At 40.2% G+C, this 12,287-nt stretch overlaps 1 protein-coding gene across 1 annotated transcript in view; it reads left to right on the forward strand.

The window, feature by feature from the left end:
• Positions 1-7,512, forward strand: part of TM7SF2 (transmembrane 7 superfamily member 2) — an 85,999-nt gene extending 78,487 nt beyond the window's left edge. Inside the window, exons 9-11 of the mRNA XM_069207980.1 lie at positions 643-723; positions 4,100-4,222; positions 6,700-7,512. Coding sequence (XP_069064081.1) covers positions 643-723; positions 4,100-4,222; positions 6,700-6,860 — 365 coding nt within the window. The 3' untranslated portion in view covers positions 6,861-7,512. The remainder of the gene's footprint in view (positions 1-642; positions 724-4,099; positions 4,223-6,699) is intronic.
• Positions 7,513-12,287: the final 4,775 nt, after the last annotated feature.

Below are 12,287 nucleotides of genomic sequence, written 5' to 3' on the forward strand. Positions count from 1 at the left end.
TGGGAAGGTGGGGGAAAAAGCAACCTAACCCACTGCCAAAGGGCTGCCACCATGTCACCTACCACAAAATGGTTGGTGGAAGCCCAAAATGGCCACATATATATTGTTGGGCTACAGCCTTTTACGAATATAGCCCAAAAAGAGCAGAGTCCTCTGGATTGCACCACTTCCCCCTTTATCCCCAGGGGACAGACCTCCCTCTGGGCAGCTCTCACCCAAACCACTATTTTTCATAATCATTGTGCATACAGCAGGATCAGCGTGCCATGGCTTCAGAAATGTGGACTGCGGCATGATATGCTGCAGTTATTGAATCCTATGCAAACATGTTTGGGCGCAGAGAAGACTGTAAAACTGAGAAAAAGGGCAGGCCGCGATAAAAGGGTTAGTGGAGCTGAAGTTCGGACTTGTTCGAAGGTTTTAAAACAAAAAAGCTAAACGCCACCAAACACCCAAGGGAAGATTATTAATTAAAGGGAAAGTAGACATCATCATCCGTTCCATATAAAAGTGCTTATGAAGGTACAGATAGATACTGGTTCAACATATCACAGAGAATTTCTTTGAGCAGCAATGATTTTGTGTGTGTACTTCCTTACACACACTAATACCAATAAGCATTTTCCTTTTTATTTCTTGCAGCTTTAGGCTATATCATCTTCCGTGGAGCTAACTCACAGAAAAACACTTTCCGGAGAAACCCGAATGATCCCAGGGTGGCTGGTGGGTACTTCAATGTATTGTCTGACATCATGACTTTATATTTGTCTAGCATGCATGAATAATGACATAATTGTTTAAACTAATTTGAGAAATAAAGTGTGTCCTAGCTTTCACGCAGTATCCCAGAGCTAGAAACAGGTACTGTCCATTGCAAAGCAGTTGGCTGCACCAGTATTAAGAAATGTCAGTGATAGAGGAGATTTGACCTTGCTTGATTGAATGATTCTTGCCCCTTAGCCCTTGACCCCACCCCGTAATTAGCTGTCCTTCTTGTTTGCTTGCAAGTGTTGCATTGCTTCCGAGACCATGAAGGTCTTTTTACCTCACTTCTGTTTGTCCGGGCTTGTCTGCTTTCCATTGGTATGAGTCCAGAAGCCTGACATTAAAATAATATCAAAATTTACTAATACCACCAATTTTTAGCTAAAGTCTTATTGTTGATTAGCAGTGCGTATTTTGAAGTGTTGATTTTTTTGTACTGTCTCTCTAGAATACCTGTAAATTAGGCCTGCATAAAACCACTGGCGTAGATTTACTATTTTTTCTTGCAACTCAGCATAGCAACCAAACTTGGTGTTCTGCATTGCGTTAAAGGTAGAGAGAAGAACAGCACCATATTTATTTACTAAGATATGGAGCTGTATTTCTCTCCCCCCGGCACTGGCTCATTTTAGTCTTCTTGCAAAACAAACAAAGCAAGGGTGTGGGTGGGATGTCTTGCATAGGTTTCATACTGGGAGATCACCCTTCCAGTACAAAATACTATTCTGACACATAGTTTAACAAATTTCCAAGTTTGTGTGCATGGTGTATAGTATAATACACATGAAAAGTTGGAAAAAAGAGTACTTTTCACCAACTTTATGCCTGCCTCGAGGAGGTGTAGTTTTTTTTAACACAAATCCGTGTCTGCCTTTTTTTAATAGATAAGTCTTCACATAAACATCTGGGCATGGTTGCATAGGAATCTCCATGTACTACTCAAGGTGCTTTGTTTTAGGGCTACTCTCCAGCATAATCACAGTTCATCCCTTTTCGCCTGTTTGGGTCACTTTTGTGACAACAACCCAGTGCAAAGGGTTAATAAATCTGTCCCTGAGTTCAGTAGAACAATGAATAATAATTGATGCTGCTTATATTTTGAAATATTTTCTTATCTGTGCTGCCCTGAGTAGCTTCTCTTTCTCATTGCAGTTTGGTTTGTGATACCTTTACTGTTGGGCTGGCGAACAATTAACAGGTTTTTAAGTGTCACTAATGTTGCTTAACAAGACTGGCTTTGCCAGAAGTAAAATAAAGAGCTATGTCCTGTTGATATCACCAAATGCACATCTTATTTTTAGAAGTACTGGTAGGTTGGTGCACTGAAAAGAATTTATGGTACATTCAAATCATGGACAGGGTAGAGTCAGTTGGAGGATCTGCTCATTTAGAATAATTAGGGGAAAGGTATTTCTCGGTAGAACCTTATTTAATCAACCGTGTGAGTCTTGGTATCAATACAGAATGAGTTTGAATGACTGCATTTTTTAGTGCTGCCCTTTTTTCAGTATCTGTTTTTATGTCTTATTTCAATATTCTCTTCCTCCATGTGATTTCATTGAGTGTGTCCCTACAATTTCTATGCTCGCTTATGAGTGTATTCTCTCATGAAATAAAAAATACTCACACTTTCTTCATTTCAAATTGGCAGTTTTTTCAGTCAGGCGGTCAAACACCCATTTTGGGGGAAAACCAAGAAGTGAAATACATTTCTTGCTGTTGTCCCAAATATTTTGACATCTTTTCTAAGTATTGATCCTTCTTTACCAGTTTAATTGCCTATGAATTTTGATGGATTGTCCCTTTTCGTGCTTCTGGTAATGTGTTTCATTGGCTAATTTCCAAATATTTTAGACAGTCCAATTCAGGATTATGCATAAATCCCATCTTGTTTTTATTAGTGATCCTCTATTTGCTTGAAACAAATGATTTTCTACTGGTTTGGTGTAACTTGATTTTGCCCATATTAGGTTGTGTAGAAACAGAGAGTAAGAAAGGCACTCTAGGTGCCCAGCAAATGACTGACATAAAACGACTGTGAAAAAGATGACTAAAACCTAATGAAGGCAAGAGATCAGACTCCACATGACTTAAATAAACAAGAAATAAGCCAAGTAAAAGAATAGGCCCAGAATGATATCAAGGATCCAAGACATGATTTGGGCCAACTACTGCAAACAGGAGAGAGCAACACAAATGCAAGAGATAAATAGGAATGGTAGTAAGCGACAGAAATCTAAGAAAGTGTCTCCAAACAACAGAAGAAAGAAAAGGTGGTTCTAGGGTCAGTTAAAAGTAGCCGTCACCTAAGGACACAACAGTAATAGAAGGATTACCAAATTGCCTGTTAAGGCAGCAAATTAGGTTTCAGTTCCAGGATATTGTTCTGAGAAAATCTCTGTTACACCTGCTCATATGAACAGCAGAAATAGACAGGATTGATACAGGTGAACAACACTTGTAGGACTTGTGCTAAGTATCAAAAAGGGATAGAAATGTTAACAAAACATCCTAACAGGTAGTATGTGTGCAAACAGACACAAACAGGGTGCACACTGAAAGGTGAAACTCCCAGCAAACCTGCTTCTTATGAACTTAGAATCAATTGATAGAAATATTAACATTTTGAAAGTTTGAGGTTACCCTCTGGAATTTCTGACTAATGTGGGAGTGTGTATATCTGTGTTGCGTTAGAGCTAAATCTGACATCTTGCTTTAATAGGCAGCACATTTCCCCTTTAAATCATCAGGTACTAATGAACAGTAAAAAAACGTTTTCAATACTAAACCTTGTCACTTGCACATTTCCAGGGCTTCTGTCTGTAAAATAATGATTTGCCGTGTACTAATCTGCTTTTCCAACTTGAAAAAGAGATTTTGCTCATTATGAATCATCAATAGAAGGGGTGTTAAATGTGCATCCCCACCTAATTGTGAGCCACAATTAAATGTATCAGTTCTTTGCAACTGCAGATGTGGTTGCAAACCATTGCTTGGATACAGACAAACAATTTGGGAGCACAGCTAGTCACAGGGGATTACAATTACCCCTTGCCTCATTAATATTCATGATGCAGGAGGTTTTGTTAGCTCCTGCAAATGGGCATTTTTGTTATATAACTCCGTAGTACATCAGTTGCATTGCAAAGTGCTAACTAGCTGCAAATTTGTTGGAGTGCAATTTGCACCTTCTGGCTTGCGTCTAGTTATTAGTACATCGGGCCACTGAATGTACATCTTTCTCATCTAACAGGGCATTAGATATTCATACCTTGGAAGAAAAATTTAGGCACTATTAAAGTCGCTTGACTGTCTCCTCTCATTTAACCCACAGGCCTTGAGACCATTCCAACTGCAACAGGAAAGCGCCTTCTTGTGTCAGGCTGGTGGGGCATCGTCCGGCACCCAAACTACTTGGGGGATCTTATCATGGCACTCGCCTGGTCCCTGCCATGTGGTAAGTTCTGAAAAGAGTGTGACTCCAGTGCCTGACGTTTACAACAGCAGGCCTATAGGCAAAGGCACAGATTCACAAATGCTATGATGTTTGTAATAGTATTTTCAATCTACTCCCATCCTGTATGGTCACAGTAAACTTAATTTCCTCCTCTCAGGTGGGCTTTCTAAACCTAACTGGCACAACACAATACATAATTGCAGTGGTGGTCGGTAATTTTAGGAGGGAGAAGGGTGGGCAGCTGGGACACACTAGCACACACGCACACTCATTCATTCTCACATGCGCACACACAGATCCATTCACAACACTCATTATCAAATATTCAAACATACACGCACGCACACACCAAACATTCATTTAAAATAAAAACATACACACACTTACCTTCAGCTCTCCCTCAGAGGTCCCAGGATGGATGGGACTGCTGCCTTCCTTCACTGGCTAACCTAAGGTCTGCCAGTGAGAGAAGGCAGCTGTCCCAACTCATCACAGAATGGGATGGGTCAGTGAGACTGCTGACCCCACCCCACTCTGTGATGAGGTGTCAGTGATTGACATTCAGCCCTGGGCACTTTAAGCGCTTAAAACTGAAGCAGCCAGGTTCGAAACAATCGGTGACGTTCCCCCTTGTCATGAGGGGGAAGGCCTCGAGGCATCTTTGCTAGGCTGAACAAGTCACATCCACAGGGCTGTGACTTCTTCAGCCCCGCAAAGTTCACCTCAGGTAGCCAGGAACTTGCGCAAATAGCACATGTCCAGCTCCTGGCTGTCTAACCTGAAAACAAAGTGTCTGTCGGGCTGACCTTTGCTCAGCCTGGCAGACGCTCTCCTTGAGGGGAAGGGGAGGGGGTTGACCCTCAGCCCCAAAAGTTGGGCCGCGGCTGCATAAAGGTAAGTTCCTTGAGATACATTTAAGTGTCTCATAATAGTGCAAAAGGAGCAGAAGTTAAGGAAAAGGTGGGGTAAACGGGCTAAGGCAGTATATCTGGTATCGAGAAACAGAAAGAACATAGAGTCAAGCAAATATACATAAGGTTGCTCTAGAGGTTGCATTGTGCATTAGAAACACAGAGGAAACTCACTGGCCATGATTAAACACAATGCTTTCACAGCTGTACACCAACACATTAACCGATAACTACTAAACTAATCTCTTCTTACGTTATGGAATAGTGCTGTCTGTACCTATTCTAAGGCACTTCAGCTTCTTATCAGGAGTAGTAAGCACTACTGAAATGCAATTCAATAAAATTTATCCAAACCTTGGAAAACATCCATGACAAAGTGAGGTGACTTTGGATTCTCAAAATTGTAACCAGTGGGAACCAGAAGTAGCCAACATCGCTCTGAGATCAAGGATGGCTTAGATCTAGGTTGGTTGCTACTGACCTGGATTCTCAGACGAGACTAGCTACTACCCAGTCTTCTAATGAAAAATAAACAGACAATAGCAAGTGGAAATCTGGCTTTACCAGAAGACAGAAATTCAGAAAATCAGGACTGCAGCATGAGCAGAAAATTACACACCAGCAGGCTTGTCAAAGTGTAGACTACATGAACCTGCGGCACTCAAAACAAAGGTTACGTGGAGGATTCAAGAACAAGTAGAAGGGTGAAAACCAGTTGTGACAAGCAAGGCAGGCACAGTTAGAAAGCTGCAAAAAAAGCAGAGGGCAGACAGGGGTGAGCTCAGACATGCAGATAACATGATAGCCCACATGGTTTAAAACATTAAGAACGCAATAATGAAAAGCTACAGAAGAAGGAAAACACGACTAGACAGAAATAACCAGGAAAGAGACAATATGGCAGGCAATATTTCATCAAGGGAGACAAACACATAAAAATTGAAATCTTCAGATGAAAGCAGTTTCAAAATTGTAATGCTGGGTTGATTGGTAGTATCGAACATCAGCAGAGGTGGGTTATTATCTTTAGTCAAAACATCAAGTAAAGCAAAGATAGTCTAATCCATGGTTTGTATAAAGCCAAAATGCATATAACACTGGATAACTCAGCCAGAACGTGGACCTGCTGCCAGATCAGGATCTGATTTCAAGCACTGAACAGAAGAGTTTACTTTTATACAAGCAAATAATGAGTTAAAAACTAGCATTAGAATTTCTGGGAGATTATGGAAGATCCCTAGTGGTTCTTGGTATCATAGTGGCGGATTTCTGATATAAATCAGCTTATTTATGTACATGGGGAAGAAACAAATAGTGAAGGCCACAATAGTTTACTCCAGGTTATTAATATGTAAGCCAAATTTCATATGGGTTTCCATTCACTATTGCTTAGAAACCTATTTTTCTTTGCTGCTAATTCTCACTATGTCTCACTTTTTCTTTGTGCTCGTTTTGACACTATATTGTGTTTTTACACAAAGAATTGAGAATAAAAGTTTATTTGTGAATTAATCTGGTGGCACTTTTGAGTTCTGGACTCTTGATATCAATGTTTTTATGCTGCAGGTCTAACACACATACTGCCTTACTTCTACGTCATATACTTTACGGTCCTGCTGGTCCACCGTGAAGCTCGGGATGAGCACCAATGCATGCGGAAGTACGGGCTAGCGTGGCAGGATTACTGTCGACGTGTGCCATATAGAATCTTCCCTTACATCTACTGAAGCAGTCCTGTTCAGGAGGATCTGCCCTGAGGTTGGAGCATACCATACTTAGACAAGCAGCCGCTGAGACAGGTGAACAAAGCCATAAGGAGCTGACCCACCTGGGTTTGCACTGTGGATTTAACAACTGACCTTGGGCATATATCGTGATCCTGGTGGTAAATTGGCAGTGCTGTTTAGTTTGGCCCTGTTACTCATGGGAAGACAATAATTTATTCTTTCCTCAAGTGATGATTGCACCGTGTGTCTTGTACGAGAAGAGTATAACATTGCTATGTTCCAGCGTGGCAGGAAAAAAATGGTCATCCAATTATGAAATTGCTGCTTCAAAGACTGCTGACATTTCAAGCAATTTGACTTGTGACGTTGTGCACAGCCTCGTTACCGAGTGGTGAAGCATATCAGCTGTGTATTTTAATCGAATTGTAGATTTTGGAGCATTCTCTGCAGCAGAGCATCGCTACTTACTGGCCTTGGAACTTCCTGTCAATCTGTAATTAAAGCAACACCGACCAAGCTTGCTGTGGAGCCCCTCTGTATGCCCACTCTCTAATTTGTTACCATATTTTCTTAAGATTTAAGTGTTGCTCAAAATACTTGTTTTTCTCATCAGCATAAGAGTATTTAAAGTCAAATAAATCTAATCAGTGTTTTTCAGACGTCCTTGAGACCTTTATTACCATTGTGACCTAGAAGCACAAAAATCTATAACCTTGCAGGCATGTCTCTTTAAGAGGGAGTGGGAGATCTAAAAATAAGCATGTTTTATCTTTTTATCTGTTTTTGTCACACTCCTTTCAATGATTTAGCACTTGGATGCATGCACAGGCAATGGGGGAAGTGGAAGCGAGATGGCAGCTTCTTTCTCTCTCAGAGCGCGAAGAGATGAGAGGAAAGACATAAAAAGATGATTTACCTGTTCCAGGCACCAGAGGGTTGCTGGGATTACTGAGAAAAATGTCTTACACTGGCACTACTCCCAGCAAGCCTGCTTCTTATGAACCCAGACGAAAATGATATAAACATTAACATTCTGGAAGTATGAGGTTATCTGCAGGAAATGCTGACTAGTGAGGCAATGTGTACAATGGTGTTTATTTGAAGCTAAATCTGACATATTGCTGTAATGGACAGCACCTTTCTCTCAGAAGCATCAGGTTGTAGGGACCTGAAGTATGAAAACATTCGTAATACTATACTGTTATTACTCACACATTCCAACATTTCTGCAAAAGAATGCTTTGCCACGAAGTATATTGCTTTTCCGACTTGCAAAAGGGGTTTTTCTGAATATGAATAATGTATAGAAGGGGCATTAAAGGATCATCCCAACCTAATTGTGAGCCACAATAAAAAGTATTAGTTCTTTGCTACTGGATTGAAGTTGCAATATATTTTTCAGATATTGAGAAGAAATTTGGGGTGGGGCGCAGCCAGTCGCAGGGGATCATAGTTACCTATTACCTCATTAATATTCATGATGCAGGATGTTCAAAATAGATCTAACCAGTGTTTTCCAGAAGTACTCGAGACCTGTATTGACAGTGGGACTGAAAGGCACAAAACGTCATAACCTCACATGCATGTATCTTAAAAAGGGGGTGGGAGGTCTAAAATAAGCATATCATATTTTTTGTTTTTCTTTGTCACTCATTTCAGTGATCCAGCACTTAAATCTATGCAAAGGTAATTAATGGGTGAATTGCGAGTGAGGAGGCAACTTTCTTTTTTCTTATAGCGATGAGAACTTAGAGAAAAGACATAAAACACAGATTTACCTGCCACTAGAGAGTTGCAGTAATTATTGAGAAAATGCATTACACTTAATAAATTCATATATGCAGACCCAAATGCCAGTGTGCTGATCAAAGGCAAATTGTCCACAAGATTCAGCCTTGAAAGAGGTACTCAACCTGGCAGAGCTTAGTCTTCTTCTCTTCAACATCACTGTAGAACCACTGCTTCACAGAATAAGGACATCACAAAAGATAGAATTACAATAGACAACTAGAATACAAGCTTTCAGTGTATACTAACAGAAACCCACAAACCTCAGTGTCAAACCTCTTTTAAAAAATTGTTTTTTATGACCCCAAATCCACTAACCTCCTACAGTCTAAAGCAAAATTAAGTATTACATGCCTTGAAGAAGGAACAACATTCTGGTTGCCTCTAGATCTGTTACGGTGGGGTGATTGGTTCCCATCAAAGTGATGATTCTTCTCATCCCATACTCTGTTTCTGTTTGTATTTTGTGTTCTTTGATCTTTTTGATCCCCCATCTTTATACAGAGAAGTGAACCAAATTCTTAAATGTAAAGACACGCATCACAAAATCTCAGGAACAGTTTCACATTTCAGTTCATATCAAGATGCATTCAAATTGGAACAAGCAGTCTTATGGCCAAAAACTGTATGACCCCTAGCTAACCTTTAGTCAAGCTAAAATGTCACAGACAGAACCTATATCTTTAGCAGTATACTCCACCACTGGAACCAGAAGACCATTACCAAACAAATTCTCCCAGTGTCTACAAAAACTAATCGGTAAATTCAGCAAAACAATGTAGGCTTTTACAAACAATACTGACTGAACAAAGTGATGTTTTACACGGTGGGACTGGCAGCACCACCAGCACTGCCAGAATCAGAGATTCCAGCGGTATGGCAGTTGTGGTGGTCCTAATCTGCCAGGGCCGCTGGGATTATGACTTTGTTCTCCACCAGCCTTTTCATGGAGGTAGCACCACCATGGAAAGGCTGGAAAAGAATGGGTGCAGGGGCCCCCTGCACTGCCCATGCACTTGGCATGGGCAGTACAGGGCCCCCCCTGTACAGCACCGTCGCAATGTTAACTGCCTGCTTTTAAGTGAACATGACAAGAGTGCTGGTGCACCCTGCATTCTAGAGCATTGCGGCAGGCTCGATTATGACCTGGAGACAATGCTGTAGGGTGTTCCCCACTAGGCCAGTGGGTGGAAACTCAGGTTCGCCCCCCCCCCACTGACCTAGCAGGAAACTCTTAATGGCCCGGCGGGGAGGTAGCCACTATGGCGGCATCCTCCCCGTCGGAAGTTCAGCAGATGGGCAAGACTATCCGCCGAACTCGTGGCCCAAGTGATGTGAGACTCATGAGTGAAAAAGACGTACCATTAAGTGATTACTCAAAGGGTAAACAATGCTACAATTTTGGAAATTCAAAAAACACTTTAACATGCACTCAAAGAAAGACTTGGTCAAATTCTAACCCAGGGGACTGTTAAACCTCTTGGCTCATTAACATTTGCTAAAACTAGCAGATTTACAACGTAATGGAACTAATCCAACTACTGTCTCAAATTGCCTAAATCTGCCATATTTATCTTTGAGAAGAAAGGTAACCCCATACTACTTGATTATCTTGCCCCATAGCTGAAAGTGCTCACCCGCTTTGAAGAAAGCAAAACATAATCCTGAGAAAAGCAACAATGTTCTAAATCTGCTTCAAATACACAGTGAACACCTTTGTTTCAGGACCTTAAAATCTGATGGAGAATAAACTTCATGAAGTCAATCTGCTAGATACTGACTGCTGACAATACAAAGAGAGCAGATACTATTCTCATTGTGTAGCCAGACATCTACTGAATTAAGATCGCCATTGAAATTATTAATATTATTACTTGTGGATTCATCCGCCTTCAGAAAGTACTCTTTATGTCAGCATTACATCCTGACCAACCCACGAACAATACTAAAGTAAAACTGTTAATTGCAATCTTCAGCTGATGGCAAGGCTGCACAGCAACCCTGCTCACTCTGCAGTGGAATTCTTTATGTCAGTCTATATAATCGAAAACAAACTTGCTGAGAAGAACTCAGAACTAACATACTTGAAATTCATGCCATCTCAATTGGAAGACTTTTAAAATAATTACAACACCTCAAGCATGAAGAAAGACATTCCCTGGGCAATGTGGAAGATGTCTGAAAGCGTAATTGAAAAAAGAATGCGAATTAATACAAACCACCAAGCCCTTGGAACATAAAATTGCCTAACATTAACATCCTTTGCCCTGATTGCTGCATACACATACCTCCCAACACCTGCCTTTACTTAGTATAATATCTTGACTTATCATTCCCAGGCACCCCCTTCCCCAAAATAACATTCTGATCAACACTCCCAATCTTGTTCTGGTTCACCACAAATTAGTAACCCACTCCAGTCTTAATCCCTACCATTTGAATCAGCTCCTCGCCAAACCTTCACTAAATAATTAAGTATTATTCGTCCACTTCTTCCCATGTTGTTACTATTGTAATTTTGTTGGTTCAATTTTTACTCTCTTTGCTCTTACAAATTCAATATGAAGCAATTAAAGAAAAAAACACACATTTTCCCATCTACTAGTTGCCAATAGTAGTTATTTTAAAAAGATTTATGGTATCCAAAATATAAGATCAGAATTTATATACTGGCTACATTCTGCCAATTCCAAAATTCTTTTGAATGTGTTGGTCTCTTACTGTCACCATGTTGATGCCTCTTTCCAAACAACCTTTTCTAGTGATATAAAAAGACTCTGTGGTGTAATGTTGACCCTTGGATTTGGGACAGAGAGCAGGAGAGAACATGAAGTGAAAATCCACCTCCACCCTTAACTGAAACCTTTCAGTATTGAGATCTGATTATTTCATGTTGGTCCAATTTACACAGAGAAGCATTCCAGCCTCATATCCAATTAAATTCTTATAGGTGAATGAAAAAGTGTCTTTTGGTTGGCACCTTGGCAGCAACTGACAATTTTGGTTTAATGTTAAAAACAAATTTGGCAATCCGAACCACAGTGTCGACCTAAAGAATTAAAATTAAACCTAAGCAAAAAATTGAGCTGATAACCCCATTTTAGATTTTCCTTTTAATAGGTAAATATAGTGAACAAGACCAGATGCCTAGCAGCCTATGTAAACCAACACGTTTTCCTTCGCCACTTTAGAGAAGAGAGTAATCCAGATCAATCAGAGTGCACTGTAGGAATAGTTGGGCAGTTAATTTTAAAGTATCAGTTTGAAGAAAGATCTTAATCACCAGTTACATTACCATTCATTTTTTTTTTTACTATGATCGATACCGAAAAAAAAAGAAAAATTACAGACACAGCAGAGCACAATTTATACATAATCAATAGTTCATCTACAACAATAGTCCCGATGGTTGCGGCATTTCATTCCAGTTTAAGTGCAAGAGCATATAAATGAATTCATAATTGCTGAAGTTTAGAGTAAATAGCTTATACCATTGAAAAACGTAAACATGATCAATATTTTATCCGTTCCATTAGTCTGATTAATTGCCACTTTTCATTCCTGAGTCCTTCCTAATCAAGTGCAAGAGCTAATACATAAATAGATGACAGCTTGACCTTAAGGTAATTAGCTTATACC

Source organism: Pleurodeles waltl, chromosome 9 (genome assembly GCF_031143425.1).
Source record: "Pleurodeles waltl isolate 20211129_DDA chromosome 9, aPleWal1.hap1.20221129, whole genome shotgun sequence".
Lineage (NCBI taxonomy): Eukaryota > Metazoa > Chordata > Amphibia > Caudata > Salamandridae > Pleurodeles > Pleurodeles waltl.